The sequence below is a fragment of the Eretmochelys imbricata genome, chromosome 1 (assembly GCF_965152235.1).
Source record: "Eretmochelys imbricata isolate rEreImb1 chromosome 1, rEreImb1.hap1, whole genome shotgun sequence".
NCBI lineage: Eukaryota > Metazoa > Chordata > Testudines > Cheloniidae > Eretmochelys > Eretmochelys imbricata.
Window position 1 is genome coordinate 316,960,211 of NC_135572.1, and position 20,778 is coordinate 316,980,988.

Below are 20,778 nucleotides of genomic sequence, written 5' to 3' on the forward strand. Positions count from 1 at the left end.
AATTAGGCAAAGAACTAAGACTATTTTATGCCAACAGTGCCAAAAATATTTATGGATTTTCACTTATAACAGGCCACAGAGCGAGTTTATTCATGGGACTTTCATCTCTGAAGGTATTGGGGCAGAACCACAGCTGGTGTAAACAGTCATCACTCCATTGACTGCAATTGCTTGAATTGTCCATTTACACCACCTGAGGAGCTGTCCCCTTCAGCTCCCATCTGGAAGAGGTCACAGATGAACAATGCAATATATTATGGGGCAAATTCATTCCAGTGAAGCACCACTCACATCAATGGAACAGTAGCATCCAACAGTTATTTAGCAGAACTCATGACACAATTTGTTGGCTTAGCAATAGAAATTGTACTGAGACCACTGCTTGGGGCATCCTGGTGGTAAATCTGAGCCAACAAGCCAAAAACTAATTGGGCCTGGTGACTAGCTACCCTTTGCTACCCTTTCCCTTCTGTGGAAAGCTTGAGGCAGATTAGCAGGGCTTTGAGAGACCACTGGGACTGCCTTTGTTTATGGAGGTATTTATGTGCTGGTAGAGGAATTTAGTTGACAATGCTGTCAATCTTGCACATTTCACAAGCATTATAGATAAGAAAATATTAGGCCAGATCCATTGCAGCCAATGGAGTTTAGCTAATTTACCCTCACGCCATCTGGCCAGGTGACTCAAACGTGATGATCCACACTACTGAGTCAGATAGCCAAATAAGAACCCCCATTCTGATCTCTCACCCGGGGCAGAATGCTGGGACAATGGAGAGACAGCATGCTCAGTCTGAGGAGAAAGAGCATCCTGCTTCATTCAGCAGGGACTTCTCTGGCCCACAAGGACTGGCACTGGCAGGTTGCCCGGGAAGAGCTGACTCAGTCCTCCTGAGTCACCAAATGGAAACTACGAGCAAGAGGCTTTGTAGGCTTTAAAGTGAGCCAAAAGGAAAGGGATTCGTTGATGTGCATATGGACCCAGGAGCTAGATATGGATAATTATGAAAATTCACAGCTGTTACTTTAAATTTAACAAAACCATGGCTCTAGCACTGAGAAAGTTGCAGCAGGCATAGAGCATTTTCCAGATCATTCATGGCTCTTCTGTTCAGGAGGAAAGAAAAAAAAAAGGTTGATTTTTAAAATAGAAAAACAATATTCACTAGTGACCCTTATGGCCGCTGTTCTCTAGGAAACACTTCCTCCAAAAACAAGTGGCCCATATGCTTCCATCTGAGCCTGCAGCAAACAAGTGGCGAAGTCCTTTCCAGAGTAAAAGCCGTACCACCTTAAAAGCTTATGATAAATGGCACGATGTTAAATACTATTTGTCTGAGGCAACGTAATTAAGCCAATTAGTCAGATTCATTCATTTTAAAATGTAAGTTGTTCATTGGCATTATACTTCTAGTTTAAAGCACAGCTACACAGCTATTCTAGTGATGTAACGCAGTTTAACCCTCTGTGCAGACATCACAAGGGGAGTGCCAATGCACTTTGTACTCGCATTTAGCATCATCATGCAATCCAAGTTCTGGGCACCACTGATTCAAGGCCTCTAGAGACAGTAAGTTACCGAACAGTAGCAAAGACAGGTTCTTGCTGAAGGAATGACAGTTTTGTTAATATAGCTTTGACAAAACTATGCATGTGCAACTCATCCACCACCTTACCGTAGCGCCTACATCTTTCGCCTTATCAATACAGTCCATTGCCAACATATGATCGAGGCCAGGATCCAAACCTATTTCACTGATAACCGTAATACCAGCAGCTTCTACACTAAAATAATAAAAAACACGGTATTGTCAGAATATTGCACAATATTCCTGAAGTCTAACTTGACAAGTGATAGCCCCATGATATCCATTGTCAGCCATGGACAAACTAGAAATGCTAGAACAGATTCTGTACTGAGCCTGGGAAATGGGGGTATGAGCCTTTAACCCGGTGGTCGCCAACTTTTTTACGCACAAGATCACATTGTGAATTTAAGATCAACCCAGGATCTACCCTGGTCCTTCCCTGAAGCCCTGCCTCTTCCCCAAGACCCCAGCCCGCTCACTCCATTCTCCCTCTCCCTCACTCACTCTCCCCCACCCTCACTCACTTTCAACAGGCTGGGGCAGGGTGTTGGGGCGTGGGAGGGGGTGCAGGCTCTGGGCTGCGGCTGAGGGGTTCTGAGTGTGGGAGGGGGCTCTGGGCTGAGCCTGGGGCAGGGGTGCAAGCTCTGGGGGGAGAGAGAGAGAGAGATTGGGTCCAGAAGGGGGCTCCAGGCTAGGACAAGGGTGCGGGGAGTGAGGGGGGTGAGGTGCAGGCTCCAGCCGGGAGGCGCTTACCCCAGGCGACTCCCGGCCAGCGTCACAGCGGGGCTCAGGCAGGTGGCATGCCTGCCATGGCCCCACGCCGCTCCCATAAGCAGCTGGCTGCTGGCACGTCTCCGCGGCCCCTAGAGGGGAAGGGGGACAGCGGGTCTCCATGAGCTGCCCATACCCCGCAAACACCGCCCCCACAGCTCCCATTGGCCAGTTCCCAGCCAATGAGAGCTGCGGGGATGGTGCTGGGGGTAGGGGCAACACATGGAGCCACCTACCCCCACACCTGGGGCTGCAAAGACATGCCAGCAGCCAGCCACTTCTGAGCCCTGCAGCAAGGAGACCATGACCAACTGGCAGAGGCTCCAGGATTGACCAGTCAATCGCAATCGATGGGTTGGTGACCACTGCTTTAACCCATCTTTCAATGGGGGCTAAGTGCCTACATATCTGAGGATCTGGGCCTTAGTCTCTTGGATTCCGTTCCATCTGTAGAATGCAGATAATAGTGAGTCAGGAGACACTGAGCGCATAAATACATTAACTGTTGTGGGGCATTTGAATAATATGGTAACGGGGCCATGTAGGTATCTAAGAAAGAAGTCACATCTCATTACTGATCTTTTGACCTACCTTTCTTGGAGTTCTTTCATAGCTGGTGTTAGGTAGCTGGCTGTCACTAAGTTTACTTTGCTGTCAATGCACTTCTTAGCAACTAAAGGATGTGCTGAGTAAGGCAGCAAGCTATGAACAAAAGAAAAATTGTATGACAAAATCTGACTAGTTGCTGGTGTTTTCACTGGAAGAAAATTAGCAAAAAGTTTATCTAGATGAGGTCTATTAACACAAGGGGCCTCCGTCACTGATCTGAATGCAGTTTTTACACTAATGCAAGTGGGCGTGAATTCCTACCAAAGCGGAATGACACTGTTTTACACGCACTTGGAACTGCTGCAAGTGACTGTACAAAATGCAGGGCAGCAGAGGAGTGAGTTCAAATTCTCTCAACCCTTTGCAGCCCCCAGCTTTCAGTGCCATCTTTGTGAAAACAGAACCGGGCCCTCGTTTCCCAGTACCACATTCTACACTGGTGTGCTAAACGTTTAACAGATTCAAAGTAGAATGCTGTCTTGGAAGACGCTTTCATTAAAAGTCCTGCTAAACCATCTCTAGAAGGGCACAGGATGCCTGAAAAGGAGATATCACTCAGGACAAGTTCAGTGAGGGGGACCCAATGGCAAGCACTATAAAGCAGTTTCCATCCCTACTTTAATGATAGTTTTAATGCTCAGAAAGGAAACCTTTTACTCTTCAAGCATTTGACAGTAATGGCCAAATTTTCCGAATTTGGCCTCTGTACATGTGCATGCAATTTAGCAAGCACCAATGACCGTATGTGTTTACAACGTAACTTGCACATACGGGTGATGGCTTTGTGGGTGAATTCTGTCCCCCAAGTAGGCACAAATGTTTGTGCAATTAACATTGCATGCCCACGAAGGAGCTGAACAGAGAGCCAGAACAGAAAATCTTGCCTCAAAGTTATCATGCCTCTTTAACAACAAAGAAGAGATTACACTGCATTAGATACAGTCCTGGTACTCTTGTGTGCAGAGAGATGGGGATGTGGCTAGTCACTATCTGCCCCCCAACACACTTCATCTCCACCCCTTCCCCAAGTGCTGTGAGTTGGGGGGGGGGGGGAGGACTATGCTGGCTTTACATCACCCAGTGATTCCCCTGTACCTTGGTGGAATCCCCAGTAGCAATTTAAAGGCAACTACACAGGTGACTTGTGCCACTGAAGAAATGTAAACGAACCCTAGCAAATCTCAGGATCAAACCCTCTGTGTTTTAATCAGCATTCTGACCTGATCACAAGGTCGTGTTTCTTCACCAAGGAGGACAGTTTATCCTCCTGCTTAATGATATCCACATGAACAGAAGTAACATTGTTGTAATTCTTGGTCAGCTGGCCAAGTTGCTCCTTCATGATGGATGCTGTTTAAAAAGTATGAATTTCAACTGTTACACAAGTGAAAATTATTCTTACTTCCTTCCCAAACCCATTCCCCAAAGTATCAAGGTAAAAACCCCAACTACACCCTCCACACTGGTTCAAATTAGCAGAATAACAGTGAGCTGTAGCTCACGAAAGCTTATGCTCAAATAAATTTGTTAGTCTCTAAGGTGCCACAAGTCCTCCTTTTCTTTTTGCAGAATAACCTAGTCATCGTGCATCAAACTCCATTCACTGGCACTTGTTGCATGGGTTCCTTCGCAAATACACAACTACACTCCACATCCATCTTTCTTTAAGTAAGCAGTTGCACAGAAAGGAGAAAAAAAGGAGCACACTTGAAAGATAAACAGGTGTAAGTGTCCCATGTCTTGACTTTTTTTCTTCATTTTCTAGTGCGTTGCTCATGTCAAGCTACAGTATAGTTACCTTGAGAAACAGTGATCCACTAAGGGAAACTGCAGAATGAGAACAGGAAATTAACAGCATTTGAGAACTCTGTTTTATTCCTTCCTGTTCTTTATTTATTTTGACGCTCTTCTCTTGTTAGCGGCCTTATCTGCTGTCTCGAGTACGATCGAGCAGGTTATTGTAGGAATCAGGAGAGACTGAAGGTCTCTCTCTGAGTCCTCGTGGGGCACCAACATTAGCCATGTGAAGTGAAAACTGCTGCCCTTCCTCCCACACCTTGAAGCGTCTCTAATCAGTCAGTGACGCTGTAGGCTCCAATCACACAAAACATGGTTAATAACTGTGGCTGTTGACAGCGTTTTGTCCTCACCAGCAGCCAAGACTAGTACAAGTTGATCTTATGGTCAGCAATTCAGCACACTATCTTGGCACAGCATCTGAAACTGTGCCTGCAACACTGGTTTGGCCAGCCCTCCTTTGTCCCAACTCTGCAGCAGGACATCCCTGAGTGCACTGCCTCACAGGCAGGCCCTCTGTCCTGTGCTTAGGCATTATGAATAGCTGCCCACATTTACCAAGAATGCACCAAACACCATTAGGAAGTGTGGTGGATGCAGGACACAGAAACGTGGTTGTGTTGTGTGTAAAAAAGGCTGCTGTGTGGACACAACTCAGTGGGTTTTTTCATACCTGGGTCAGATGGGAGTGACAAACAGATTGAAAAACAAAACACAGTTGTAGTTATAGTGTAGACAGGGCACAAAACCAACTCCCAGGCATGTCCCAAGATATCTAATCTAGTCACTCAGGTAGAACTGATGGAGGAGGGAGTAGATTCAAATGGAGATTAAGATATGGTTCCATGAGGAGGGCTGGAGCCTCAATATAAATCACTCACACATAGTCTCTTAATATTTTTACTAGAAAAAAAAAAGAGGCACCTAGAAACATCAGAAATTTTTTAAAAATTGAAAAAAAGTGAGTGGACTGCTGATAAGGGGACAGTCTAATTCCCTTCATCATTAGAAGGGTGCTGGAACTGGATCCAAAAGATGATCAATTAGACAAAAATGCTTAAGGGATTCTTACACAGAATGTAAGGAAAAGCCACATGGGGAGGGAGAACTACAATGGGGATATTCAGGACTGAGAAAATCTTGGTCACAATTCACAAGAGAGACGCTGATGGGATCTCAAAGTATTTTTCCTCTGGAATATTAATCTTGATAATGCACTAGGACAAGAGTTGGGAGGAATAGAATGAAAGGGTATTGCCAGAAAATATACCAGCAACTAGCTACGCTATGACCAGCCAAAACTACCATGAACTCATGCAGGCAAACAGTACCTGTTCTGAGATAAAGAGTCAGTGGAGAAACTGCTGGAGGAAAAGTCAAGAGGATCAAACACAGAAAAGCCTGAAAGAAGAGGATCTAGGTGGATGAAGCATTCTGCTCCGCCATTCCCAACACAATCTCACATACAACGCTAGAACTATGTGAACCTCTGGACACGGATTTATCTTCTTGTCAATTTAGTGGACAACACTATAAAACTTGTCTTAATGTTGTGAGATGGGGCCAGTTACACAACCCCTACCCATGTGGAGTAGTCCTATGGTCATCAACAGGTTCACAGGCCTGAAAAGTAAACTGAAATACCAGGAACTGGGTTCAGGGGTCTGTTTCTCCTGCAACAGATGATGGGATCAGAGAGCTGTAATCATTACAATGCTTTAGCATTCACAATCTCATCAGCTTGCAGGAGAAACACTGTATCTATAGGCTGATAAGTAAGAATGTGTTATTTGAAAGATGTATTTATTTGTAGGTTTAGGTCTACACATATTAGACAAATTAGGAATTTAAACAGGTGGCGTTTATTTTAATTATTCATACAGCATTATACCATATGCAACATTAATAAAATAAAGGGTCCTTGCACCAAAGAGTTTACTGTATAAAACAGAATGGAAAAGCAGCATGGTCTAGTGGGTAGAGGTGCTGGACTGGGAGTCAGGAGGCACAAGTTTATTCCTGACTCTGCTACTGACCTGCGGTGTAATAGTAAACTAGTCACTTCACCTCTCCATGCATCTGTTTCACCTTCCACCCTTTATCTGTAGTCTATTTAAACTGCAAGCTCTTAAGAACAAGGCCTGTCTCTTACTGGGTGTTTGCACAATGCCTACTGCAATAGAGTCTCCAACTCAGCTGGGTTCGCTACATTCTACTGTAATTCAGCCACCACTACCACAGCAAAGGGTGCCGAACAAGGTGGGATAGGTACCACAGGTGGGCAAAGAAGGATCATGAGAGATATTTCTTATATACACGTACCTCATTAGCTCTTCTTAAGAGGGACATGTCAACTATAATTTTTAAGTGGACTAATTTCAAGAGAACCCATTCCCTGATGGAGCAGACATTAATGAGTATATTCTGACTTTAAAAAAAAAATCCTCATTCTCCTGGTGGTGACTGGAAGGTTGTTTTGGACATGACTGACAGCAAAACACACCTGGCCAAACTTCCTCTCACTTTCCCCCGATGTCTGTGCGTACGCCTGCCTGCTGTCCATTTGGTTTCAGCTTTGCTACCATTGTTGTAAACACATGCTTGTAGAGAAGGGGAAAGAGTTCATGAGAGCCTCCACCCCAGAGAAGCACATAAAAAAAGTGGTGTCATCATGCTTTTGCATGACAGAAAATGCAGCTGACTGTCAAGGAAAGAATGAAACTGACTATGCATGAAATACTGTCAGATGCAGGAAGCAAACAAGCTGAAAAGAAAGAAATATTCTCTGTAGTCTCTTCCTAGGCACTACTTGTAACAAGAAGTAGGTAAAATATTTTCAGATAGCAATGTGATTTTCAAGTTGGTGTCTCTTTAAGGTGTTCTTAAAGCTACAGAATAATTTTTTGAATGAGGTGCACAGTAGTTACAAATGTAGAATATATCTTCAGTTTCCCATAGCACACTTCATATGCTTTTAAATAAAAGTTTTTAGTGTGCTGCCATGCTGGTACAAAATAAATAATTATTTCAATACACAGTACACACACTTGAAGCTTAATACAGTTCTTTAATACTTAAGGGCTTGCTTGCTTTCACGTACCTGCTGTGATTTCTACATTGGGATCTCTAGTGAGGTATTCTATCACAGGGCCAGAAACATAGCCAGATCCAAGTAACAAGACCCTCTTCTTATCCTTGGTCAGTGACCGTGAGTATTCCCTAGAGGGGTTATAATCAAAATTAAAACATACAGGATAAGCAAACAGCAGCCAGCTGAAGCCAATGTCAAGTCAGCATGTTTTAGCAAGTTTACAAACCAAGCACTCACTTCAGGAAGAACTTTAAGTTCTGCGGCCTGATTTTCTAGCCAAAGTACGTCACTTCCCTAAACTTTTCCAAAATTTCTATTGCACAACTCCTACTTCAGGGAAAGCGGACTAAAATGTCTACATCCAGCCTCAAAAAGGGTCACACCAGCCAACCCGTTCCATTGTTCCTCCAGCAGTTGCAGTAGCTGCTACTTCTCATTCTTCCTCAGAAGTCACTGAATTTTTCTCAGCCAAACTAGTCCAACCTCATAGATAGGGCTCTACCAAATTCACAGCCATGAAAAACGTGTCATGGACCATGAAAACTGGTCTCCCGCCATGAAATCTGGTCTTTTTGTGTGCTTTTACCCTATACTATATAAATTTCACAGGGGAGACCAGTATTTCTCAGATTGGACATCCTGACCAAAAAGGGGCGGGGGGGGGGGGGGTCACAAGCAATGTTCCCTCTAATTTTTGACAGGCAGGCCGTGAGCACAAAAAAATTCTTCTGTGCAAATTGTTGTGCTTCTGTGCAAATTTTTGTGCATGGGGTTTAGGATCTGTGTGCGCGTGCACACACGCACAGCTTAGAGGGAACAGTGGTCACAAGGTTATTTTAAGGGGGTTGTGGTATTGCCACCCTTACTTGTGTGCTGCCTTCAGAGCTGGGCAGCCAGAGAGCAGCAGTGCAGAAATAAACTACCCAGATCTGAAGGCAGTGCCCGGCCAGCAGCAGTGCAGAAGTAAGGGTGGCAATGCCATACCATACCACCCTTGCTTCTGCTTTCAGAGCTAGGCTGCGGACTGAGGGCCCAGCTCTGCAGGTGGCTGCTGACTGAGGGCTCAGCTCCGCAGGCAGCAGTGCAGAAGTAAGGGTGGCAATACCATACCATGCGATCCTGACTTCTGCACTGCTGCTGACGGCAGCTCTGCCTTCAGAGCTGGGCTCCCGGCCAATAGATGCTGCTCTCCAGCTGCCCAGCTCTGAAGGCATCGCCGCTACCAGCAGCAGTGCAGAAGCAAGTGTAGCAGTACTGCAAGCCCCCCTACAATAACCTTGCAAACCCCCCCCCACTCCTTTTTGAGTCAGGACCCCTACAATTTACAACACTGTGAAATTTCAGATTTAAATAGCTGAAATCATGAAATTTATGATTTTTAAAATCCTATGACCGTGAAATTGACTAAAATGGACTGTGAATTTGGTCACAGACACAAAGACTTTAAGGCCAGCAAGGATCATCATGATCATCGAATACAAACTTTTGCACATTGCAAGAGAACCTCACCCGTCCAGTCCTGCAATAGGCCCACAACCTCTGTCTGAGTTACAGAAGTTCTCAAATCTAACTTGAAGTCTTCAAATCAAAAAGGAATCCATCATTTACTCTAGTTCAAAAACAACTGGACCACTTCAGGGCTAACGATCTGATTGTATCATCTTGAACTAACATTGTAAGTTTCCAGATTGTGCCTAGCTCCTGCCATCATCAGTGACCTCTAAATTGAGAGGCCAACTTTGGACAGATTATGCCAGAGTCACTTCAGGGCATCATGGGAACCTATATAGGCAGATAGCACCTACATAATAAAACCTGCTTGTACACATGGTCCCAGATTTGACAGCAGTCCCAGCATTACTTCACGAACCACCAACACCTGCTAAATATCACTTTGTCGATCTTTTGGCATGGTAGGACAAAGAATCTTTCCTCTAACAGCCCCATCATCAGTTCTGATGAAAGATCCTCCTCACTCGGGATACTACTCTCAGACCCATAGAGAAAGAGTGATGACTTTGTCACATATTCCATGCCTACACCAGATGCGTACATACAGACATGCAAAGAGGGGTAGAGTAGATTGCACCACCAGTGCTGCAACAGAGGAAAGGCTCCTTGCAGAAGAAATGGCTTTTGCAATATCAAGCTTCTAAACACACCGATCTCTAGCTCTAACTGTCCAATGGCAAGAGTTTAACCAAACTGGGATTGGCTGATCCCTGCCTGTACTTGTGTTTGTCCATTACAAGCTGTTAAGAGACATTTTTGTTACACCAATAACTGCAGCAAAGTTTTTATATTCCAGAAAAGAACATATGAACTATTACTCATCACAAACATACATGGGAGTGGTTCAATTAAGTAATCTTTGTACAGCACTTTGGACATTCAGGTTAGTTAAAGAAATGTGCCGTTTGCAGTTGTGCAAGAGGAACATATAACCAGCATAAGCCATGCAGTTGTGAAGAAATTATGGAGAAGGGTATAACAAGCCATCAAACCTTCTCCCCTCTTTGGGTATACCGTCACATTTTAAACAGTACGTTCATTTGCATTAGTTCCAAAGAAATCCAAAGGGAAGGCATCAGAGAAAAGGCTCTGGCATTAGTTGAGTACCACTCTTCCTTTAGGCACAATATGCTGTTTTGCGGAAAGATCAAAAAAAGTCTACCCACAAGTTGACCCTTTTCCAAAGGGATTTCAGCTTCTTAATAACCTCTTGCATGGTCTAGTGTGCGCTAAGAAGGGTGTCAAAAAAGAGAGGCCACAATCCTGTGCCAGGAATAAGAAGGTATGTTCGTGAAGACAACTGGCTAAGGTTGTCCACCATAACAGCATATACCAAAAACTCTGTGGTAAGCTGTGGTCTTCCAGAAGCAAATGACTTGCTCCACTACTAAAGAAAAGGGTGCAGTAAGTCCTGTAAATAATTAGTCTTCATTTAAAACAGAATTTTCCTAATATCCTCAGAGGGATTCACTATTAATTATCTGGACCATTATATTTTACATTTCTGCAGCCCAGATGTTAAGTAAATGAGGAAAAATGACAGATTACATTGTTTTTAATTTCCATGAATGTACCTAGTGCTTAAATCTATATTTATTTCCTTTGTGTTTTTCTATTTTCTTTATTATATGTGCTCCAGCCACAGCTAGCCAAAAACCACAAAGACGGAGTTAATCACTGCCAAATCAACGCTACTCTGTAAAAAGAATAAAAATAAAATGTGTTAGTTACTAGGAATAACTGAAGTGGCGGGGAGGGAAATTGTACATTAAGTGAATGAAGCTAACCCCATCTGCTCCATTCATTTTTACCACTGCAAGATAAAATAGACATGACAAGGATAGAATGGTACCTCAAGTAATGGGCATAGTACAAGTCAGAGACCTTTATGAAGAATCCTGAATACACCCCAGTCACAGAATAATGCTGCAGATCAGTGGGGCAAGAGAACCACCTCTTCCTGAGGGCAAGAACTGCAAGTCTATAGTACTAAAACTAGAAGTCTGCAAAATTATATTACTGGTCCTCAGAGCCCAGCCACCCCTAAATAAGCTAGCGTTGCATGTTTGGAAGGTGCAAGGAAGAAATAATAGGGTTAGCATGCAATTATTTTCTGTCTGAGAAATCCTGATTATTAACAAGGCACACATTTGTTACCCTTGCTTTTTCCTCAGGTTCAGCATTAAATTAGTAATATATGCTAATGGGGTTAGACACAGTGGGGAGATTCAACTCAGGATACCTTTAACCACATAATGTAATACAGCTGAATTCCACCAACAGTTAAATAAATGAAAAAAGAAAGGTATAAGGCAAGCATGGTTATTTAAAACCTGAGTCACAGGAACCAAGACAATGAGAAACTTAAACCACACTATACATTACCTGCTTTCCCTCAATTTCTGGATATATTTATACTTATCAGTCAATGAACCATTGGACGCAATCACTGCCTACAAAGTATATGAAACATAAAATTACTTTTCCTACGTCTGAACTTTACATATCTAGGTCAGAAGAGGAATGGAAATAGCTTGAAAGACTTACATCTCGTACAACAGGTGAATAATTCTGGCTTTCAAGAGGCTGTGAGCCATCAGACAACAGCTATGGAGATGAAGGATTTCAGTCTGAGCATTTTATTTCCCACAAATTTTCAGAGAACTTTCAGAGATAAATCCTCTGGAAAAATTTGCTTAATTAAAAAAAAAAAAAAAAAGAAGGAAACTGTCCAGGTTTTAAGGTATATTAAAATACATGCAGGAATTGCACATAAAATAATCTCTGAAACCTGAAATTCTCCTGACCCATATAATTAATTGTTTCAAGTGACTTTCATTCTCATTAACTTTCACTTTGAAAATGGGACTTCGGTGCCTTTGGAAATTTTACCTCAGACACTGTGGAGCAGTCATTTTTCAGACTGATTCAGTTATGTTCTACAGCAGATTTTTTAAATCTATATATGGCAGACCAGAAGAGCCACATAATGCAATCAAAGTTTAAGTTCAAACCTTCAGTCTGTCACTGAATACACAAGGCCTTACCATCTCTTCAACATAAGCGAAGAGCATGTCTCCAAAGTATTCTGTTGCTTCTATAGGAAGCTGTGCTGGTAAGTTGTCAATGGAACACATCAGAATCCCAAAGCCTTCCACGCTGGAAGAGACAACATTATGATTCCATGTCACATTTTCTTTGTCACATCTTTAGCGGTCATGTTTCAAAAGCATGACTTCATATAGTGGTTTGAGTAGAATAGGATATTCAAACAAAAAGTACAGTGCAAATTAAAGGTTCTCCCACCTGCCATGAATAATATGCTGGTCAGCGTCATACATACAAAATGGACTGTCAATTGTTGTACACTCTGTCATAAATTCTATGGATCCTCCAGTGTCTGCTGAAATGTCACATATTGCCATAAGTCTAAAGTAATTAAATAAAAACAATAAACAAAGTCATCCAAAACATAAATAAGAATAGTTACAAAAGATCAGAAGATTGTTCTTTACAAGAGTTTCAACCAGACTTATCAGACACAGATAAATAAAATATGTTGGGGAAAAGTCAACATGGCTTTTCTAAAGGGAAATCAAGCCTCATCAATTTACTGGAATGCTTGGAGTGGATCAAAAAGTATGTGGGGTGATCCACTAGGTATACTGTACTTGGACTTTCAGAAAGCCTTTGACAAGGTCCCTCACCAAAGGCTCTTAAGCAAACTAAGCAGTCATGGGATAAGGAGGAAGGCCCTCTCATGGTTCAGAACTGGTTAAAATGAGAAGAAACCAACAGTAGGAATAAATGGTCAGTTTTCATAATAAAAAGAGGTAAACAACAGGGTGCCCCAAGGATCGGTACTGAGACCTATTCTGTACAGCACATTCATAAACTATCTGGGAAAGGAGGTGAACAATCGGGTGGTAAAAAGTTTGCTGACAATACAAAATTACTCAAGACGGCAGTCTGCTTTGGACTTGAGTTACAAAGGGATCTCACAAAACTAGGTGATTGGGCAACAAATTGGCAGATGAAATCAAATGTTGATAACTGCAAAGTAACGCACATTGGAAAACAATCCTAGCTACACATACAAAATGATTTGATCTAAATTAGCTGTTACTACTCAAGAAAGATCTTGGAGTTATTGTGGATAGTTAAGAACATAAGAATGGCCATACTAGGTCAGACCAAAGGTCCATCTAGCCCAGTATCCTGTCTTCTGACAGTGGCCAATGCCAGGTACCCTAGAGGGAATGAACAGAACAGGTAATCATCAAGTGATCCATGTGCTGTCTCCCATTTCCAGCTCTGACAAACAGAGGTTAGGGACACCTCTTAAAACATCCACTCAACATACAGCAGCAGTTAAAGCTAACAAAATGATTTGGGGTATGAAACAGTCCATACAAGGAGAAACTAAAACAGAGACTGTTCAGCTTAGAAAAGAGACTACTTCAGGGAAATATGATAGAGGTCTACAAAATCATGAATGGTGTGGAAAAAGCGAATAGGAAATATTATTTCCTCCTTCACACAACACAAGAACCAGGGGTCGCCTAACGAAATTAACAGCCAGCAGGTTTAAAAACAAACAAAAGGAAGTACTACTTCACACAGTGCACAGGGTTGTTGTGAAGGCCAAAACTAACTGGGTTCAAAAAAAGAATTAGCGGAGTTCATGGAGGACAGGTTCATAAATGGCTATTAGCCAAAATGCTCAGGGATGCAATCCCATGCTCTGGGTGTCTTAAGCCTCTCACTGCTAGAAGCTGGGAGTGGAAGCATCTGGCATCAGCCACTGTCTGAAGACAGGATACTGGGCTAAATGGACCATTGGCCTGACCCAGTATGGCCATTCTTATGTTCTTATGTCCAGAAAGGAACTACTTGTAACGGACATGGGGCAGGTGTTTTCTATCATTAATAAAATAATCTATTGAAAGACTGCAATTCCTGATAAGCATAACAGACTATTTCTAGAATGACTTGGTTATAGATTTTTTTTTTAAAATGATAAAATTAGTAGATAAAGAGAGGTCTTTAGCTTATCAATTACGTAAACCAGACACCATGAAAAAGAGACCATGGTCAATAGTTTATTTTCTTTGTCTCTTCTGTGAGCACAAGTAGTATATAAAGAGATTCCTACTATTATAGATGTATGTTGTAATGGACAAAATTATGTCATTGATAAGGGAGGACCATAAATACTCAGTAATTGACAAAATGGACAAGGAACATGTGGTACAGCAGATGTGTTCTATAATCAATTTATCAGCAAAATATTAAAGTATGGATTAACATCTAAGCCTTAAGAGCTAGTTGTGGTTACGTATTGTCCTAATAATGATAAATTGGTTACAATTATCATTGGTTTATTGATTCTTAAACAAGGTCAAGCATGAAAAAAGATTTTTTTCTTTGTTCTGAACAGTATATTAGAGATGAGTTTTAGGGAGTTAGTCGCAAGTGAACTCAGGTTGGGGGGGAGGGGACACAGTTCACCAGTCTCAAATTTGCAATGTATGTTTCCTTTTCTGTATAGCACTCTATTAAGTATTTCTTGTTGTCTTAACTAACTCAGCTGACGTATTTGATATCATAATTTATTAAACCTGCACACACACACCACAACATCTGTCACATTTATTCTCCCAGCCTTTCCCCAGGGAGAGAAGCACGTGCAGGGTTAACTTAATTTACAAATCTGCCATTTGTCAATAGTAGAAATTAATGACATTTGTAACTGGGATGTACAAATTCCAAAAGGAAACAGAAATAGGGAAGCATGTGGGAAAAGAGAGCAGGATGGGTTGGGTTCTGCTCCTAAGTTTCTCTCAGAGACTGTCAATGTATTTATTCAATGCTTTGCTGAAACCACTGATCCTTATTACTTAATTAGAATGCTAGAGAATAAATTATTACTACCAATCAAAGGTGCCTTACTTGTGTGGTAATTCTGGACAACCCTCAGTTGCAGCAGCAGAAGGTTTAATCGGAGCCAGCAACTTTTTTGCATCATGTCGATTTAACAAGCGAGGGGTGTGTTGCTCCCAGTATATTCCATTAATCAAACAAGTAGTGTACGGTGCAATCTGCAAAGAAAGTCACAAATTCTAGAAGGTCTCACATGGATGTTATTGATAGTCAAGGGGACTTGCATTTCATCTAGCCTTATAGACAAGTGATACCCTAACCACAGAGAACGTGGAACAGTATTTGCTATCAGCAGTATTTGGAAAACCTTGTACTGAGAGAACAGCAACAACGCTCACATCAGTATTAAAACGAGAAATGTAGAGTTCTGGACGTTTGTCGTATTCCTCCGGATCATACACCCCATCGGTCTTCCTTACAAGATGGTGGTGACGACTTAACACTGTCCCATATACTTTCCTAAGGTCTGCAATAAAAAGAGGAGAAAGTCAGTTATTTAAGAAGCAATACTGTTGGTCAAAGAGATTCCAAAGCTTATCACACTTGTGCCTTAGCATTACCTCCAGATTTGGAAACCTCCCTCAGTTCATGTGGCTCCACAAACTCACAAGGGAGTTCATTGAACACTTCTTGGGCACCCTGCAGATAAAAATATGACTCAGAATCACGTGGACATCAGCAAAGAGTATAGGATATTGAAAAATTGCAGAAAGGAAATTGTTATTGCATTCACAGAATGTTCACAAGGGCTCATTTTCAATAGGTCTTGCCAGTTCTGCCAGATTACACTGTCTCTATAGAGATACATACTAATCCACATGTGCCAAGTACCTCCCTGAAATCTGGTTTACTGTGTAACATGAGAAAGTGTTCATTTTAGCTTAGTGAACGAAAAACAAAAAGTCACCAGATGTGTCTTCAGAGCATTGTTAACTTGAGTTAGAACTTAAGTATTACCCCTAATTCGACTCCCATCCACACGCAACTCTAACTTCAGGTAAGTGGTTCTTTTAACTCTAGCTAGCTAGCCCATTGGGGGTCAGACAGTAGAGCAGGGGGTCTGTTGACATTCCAGTGTTCATAGAATCATAGAATATCAGGGTTGGAAGGGACCCCTGAAGGTCATCTAGTCCAACCCCCTGCTCGAAGCAGGACCAATTCCCAGTTAAATCATCCCAGCCAGGGCTTTGTCAAGCCTGACCTTAAAAACCTCTAAGGAAGGAGATTCTACCACCTCCCTAGGTAACGCATTCCAGTGTTTCACCACCCTCTTAGTGAAAAAGTTTTTCCTAATATCCAATCTAAACCTCCCCCACTGCAACTTGAGACCATTACTCCTCGTTCTGTCATCTGCTACCATTGAGAACAGTCTAGAGCCATCCTCTTTGGAACCCCCTTTCAGGTAGTTGAAAGCAGCTATCAAATCTCCCCTCATTCTTCTCTTCTGCAGGCTAAACAATCCCAGCTCCCTCAGCCTCTCCTCATAAGTCATGTGTTCTAGACCCCTAATCATTTTTGTTGCCCTTCGCTGGACTCTCTCCAATTTATCCACATCCTTCTTGTAGTGTGGGGCCCAAAACTGGACACAGTACTCCAGATGAGGCCTCACCAATGTCGAATAGAGGGGAACGATCACGTCCCTCCATCTGCTCGCTATGCCCCTACTTATACATCCCAAAATGCCATTGGCCTTCTTGGATTGTTCTTTGATTGTTGCGGAAGCTTGAGCTAATAAGGCAAAGGGATGCAACAGCTTGAGTTATAAGTCAGCAGCAGCTAACCCAATTGCTCTGTGAAACTCAACTGTTATTTTGAAGCGTGGTTGCTCTCAGCTCCAGGGTCCCTACTCTGGCTGATGGCACAGGCTTCAGTGCAGGCTACCACCACTACACTCCTATCGGTACCCATGCTAGCTAGATTAAAGTTGATACAGATGTTCTTCAGTTAAACCAATGAAGCTTTATGCAAATCACCCCCACTGTTTAAAGTCTTTTTCAGAAGGTTCTTTACCATCCATATAGACCTTGCCACAAGTCCCTTTGATTGGGATTTTCATCACAAAACACCTGTGAGGATACAGCCTTTTCCTGTAGCCACATTGTAAGGTCTGAGGCCTTTGTCTGCAGTCATATTAGGAGAGCAGCCGCCATGAGCTAAGAAGCAGGAAGTCACATCATCACATTCCATCTGAATTACATTAAAACAATGTAATACCAGACTGGTAAGAAGGCGATCCTGTCCTAACAGGATCCACCATCACCAGACAAGGAAACAAATCTTAAGATGGTTAAAGAAAACTTAATCTGATGGCATTCTGTCTGGCAAGAAATCATTTATCAGGTTGTGGTTGTGAAATCCCTACTTCTTTATTGTTTTGTCTTTATGGTTCCCACTTCGCTACTGTTTATCTGTATGGTCTCTTTCTGGTTCTTTGATTGTTTCTGTCTGTTACATACTTAGCTAGGTGTAAAAAAAAAAAAAAAAAAAAATCAATTAAGGTGGTGGGGTTAGAGAATTGTTTTACAATGATAGGATTGGTTAGAACACTGTTCAGTAATACTTTAGTAAAATGATTGGTTAAATTACAGCTAAGCAGGACTCAAGTTTCACTATATAAACTAGGATCCAAAAGGAAGTTCTTGGGAACCAACTCCAGGACACAGCCCCAAGATCAGAGCTGCCAGCCCCAACATTCTGCTAATGACAGCGTGCAGAAGCTGGAGTTCCCCAGATGACCTGTTCCTGACTGGCCATCAAGAAAAATTCATCTGCCTTACTGGGAGTGGTGAGCATTATATGGTTAATGTGTGCATTCTGTTTTGGTAATTGATAATAAATAGAGGTTAAGTAGGCTATTACTGTGTAAGGCTTTTTCACTGGTAAAAGACCCTGAAAACCTGCAGAGTGTAAGGTTATGCACTGAGTCCACAGAAGGGTGAGGGTGGGTGCCTAAATTAACAAGGTTATGCCTGAGCCCTAGGAACAGGGTAAGGATGGGCGCCCTACAGTGTGACAGTAACAGAATTTTGTGCAGGTAACATATCAAGTCCAAATTACACGCAAACTATGGCAAATGGCCTAAAATCCACATTGCAAAGTTACAGCCCATTATTGCTAAAGACTTCGTCTGGAAAAATGAGAAATCCAGTGGCACCTTAAAGACTAACGGATTTATTTGGCCATAAGCTTTTGTGAGTAAAAAAACCCTACTTCTTCAGATGCATGGAGTGAAAATTAAGGATGCAGGCATTATTATACTGACACATGAAGAGAAAGGAGTTTTCATGCATCTCTCACACACTCTCTCTCTAATTCCCTCTAGGACACCTGATCCCTGATCATACATCTCAATTTAATCCTTACCAATAGGTTTCTTACCCCTCCCGCACAGACCTCAAAAGCTTCATCCCATCAGTGTGGCTCCTCTAACTACTCCTGACAGCGTTCTGCACCAAAAAATTAAAAATTCTAAACACAGTATTTTAAAATTCTCTACATTTTATTTGTCAATAAATGAATACATAGGCTCCAGCATGGCAGTGGGGAGCACAGACCACTGGCTACACGAAAATGGGAGATCACCCTGAAGCCTCCCCACCCTCAACCCCAGGGACACAAACTCAGTGCTCAGGTTGCACCTGACCTTAACACAGCACAAGGCCTGGCCCTGCCCCAGAAATACCCTGGGGCCCTGCCCCTCTGAACCAGGCACACCAGGTGTGGGGCAGGCAGGCTCACCCAGGCAGGATCCAAGTGTGGAGGGGCTCAGTGTGGGGGGGATACAGGTGCGGGGCGAGAGGATTCCGTGTGGGACAATCTGGATACAGACAGCTCAGTAGAGGGGGGGGTCTAGGTATGGGGGGATCTGGATGCACAGAGGCTTGTTGCAGGGGTTCCAGGTGCAATGGGACTCTGCAGGGGCTTCCAGGTGAAAGTGGTTGGGACTCAGCAGAGAGGTTTGGGTACAGCTCATTGGGGGATCAGTGGCCTGGGGGCTCAGGGTGGTGGGGCTCATCAGGGTAGGGGTTTGAGTGCAGAGAGCTCAGTGGTGGGGGGGTCTGGGTGCAGGGGTGGAAGTCTGCAGGCAGGGTGTCTGAGTGCAGGGGGCTCCAGATGCAGGGGTTGGGGTTCAATGGGATGGAATTCAGGGGGGTTATCGGTGTATGGGGTGAGGCTCGGCAGAGGTATCTGGGTCTGGGAGGTCTGGATGCATGGGGGTTGGGCAGATGGGGGAGCAGCTCCTCATACAGTGACCCCTCCCCCCGCAGCTGAGGGGGCAGGAAGCAGGGAAGGATGCTGAGCTTCCTGCAGCTGGGGGAGGTTTTTAGGGGTGGGTCTGACACAGCCCCAGCCACTCCTTGCAGGGGAAGAGGAAGTCCCATCCTTTTCTGCCTCCAGCCCAGATGATCCCAGCTCAGGGTAGGAGACACTGGCTGGGGTATCCCTAGCCCTGCGGTGATTGACCTCTCCGCTGGCTGCTCCAGGTGCCTGAAACAACGTACCTGCGCAGCTAGGGAGCAGTGCGTGACTGCTCTTGCAGCTTCCCTTTGCTTCCGTCAGAAAAGCAAAGAAATCTGTGGGGGACATGAATTCTGTGCATGCAGAGTGGCGCAGAATTCCCCTAGGAGTATCTAACCAGCAGAGGATTCTCTTCTGAGCAGGAATACCCACAGCTCCCAGACAATGATTGGCGGGGGGGCGCAGGGGATTGCATCTAGGTTCAGCTGGGAAGAGGTGCAGGTATCAAAGCCTTTCCAGATTGGGGTTGGAGTAGATAAAATCATAGGCAAATTGTAGAAGAAAAGAAAGAAGAAGAAGAATGTATGCAGCTGGGAAGGGCCTGTGCTAGGTTAGTAAACCAGGGGAGTAGCAGGTGACTGGGAAAGTCTGCTCTGGGTACACAAATGTTGTCAGCATCTAATCCTCTTCTGGACCCTCCTCTTTTTCCTGAATGGCAGCAGCTATTCTTTTGACACTTCTTCCTATGGCAGGTGGTGTTAGAGGGCTTAGTCCTTCACCCTCCCACTTCTCTGGTTCTTTTCGCGTGAACAGAGGGCAACAATACCCAAAGTCCGAAGGTGCAAACAATTCGATGTTTATTGGGTAAACTTCCAGCAAGCTTAAATCCAAGTTTCTTTTTCTTTATTTTTGAATCCCAAATTACTTCCGGTTTGCCCCTAATTTATATAGTAATATTCTCAGCTATACCTTAACCAATCATTTTACTGAAATTTACCTAACCAATCCTAACATATTGTAACATGATTAGCTAACCAATTATATCCCACCACCTTAATTAGTTTACACCCAGCAAAATTAATTATACAGCAGACAGAAACAATTACAGAACCAGAGACCATGCAAACAAACAACAGCAAAATGGGAACTATAATGACAAAACAATACAGAAGTGAGGATTTCACAACTACATCTATAAAGACATAAGGGTTTTCCAACTAGGTTTTC

General features: G+C 43.2%; 1 protein-coding gene across 4 annotated transcripts in view; it reads right to left on the bottom strand.

Moving 5' to 3' along the window:
* Positions 1-20,778, bottom strand: part of AASS (aminoadipate-semialdehyde synthase) — a 53,135-nt gene that overhangs the window by 18,324 nt on the left and 14,033 nt on the right. For all 4 annotated transcript variants that reach the window (XM_077834472.1, XM_077834466.1, XM_077834458.1 and 1 more), the window contains 11 exons: positions 15,873-15,951; positions 15,651-15,778; positions 15,322-15,470; positions 12,676-12,798; positions 12,417-12,528; positions 11,917-11,976; positions 11,755-11,822; positions 7,867-7,985; positions 4,190-4,319; positions 2,952-3,062; positions 1,677-1,785 (listed from right to left, as the gene is read on the bottom strand). In XM_077834472.1, coding sequence (XP_077690598.1) covers positions 1,677-1,785; positions 2,952-3,062; positions 4,190-4,319; positions 7,867-7,985; positions 11,755-11,822; positions 11,917-11,976; positions 12,417-12,528; positions 12,676-12,798; positions 15,322-15,470; positions 15,651-15,778; positions 15,873-15,951 — 1,188 coding nt within the window. The remainder of the gene's footprint in view (positions 1-1,676; positions 1,786-2,951; positions 3,063-4,189; positions 4,320-7,866; positions 7,986-11,754; positions 11,823-11,916; positions 11,977-12,416; positions 12,529-12,675; positions 12,799-15,321; positions 15,471-15,650; positions 15,779-15,872; positions 15,952-20,778) is intronic.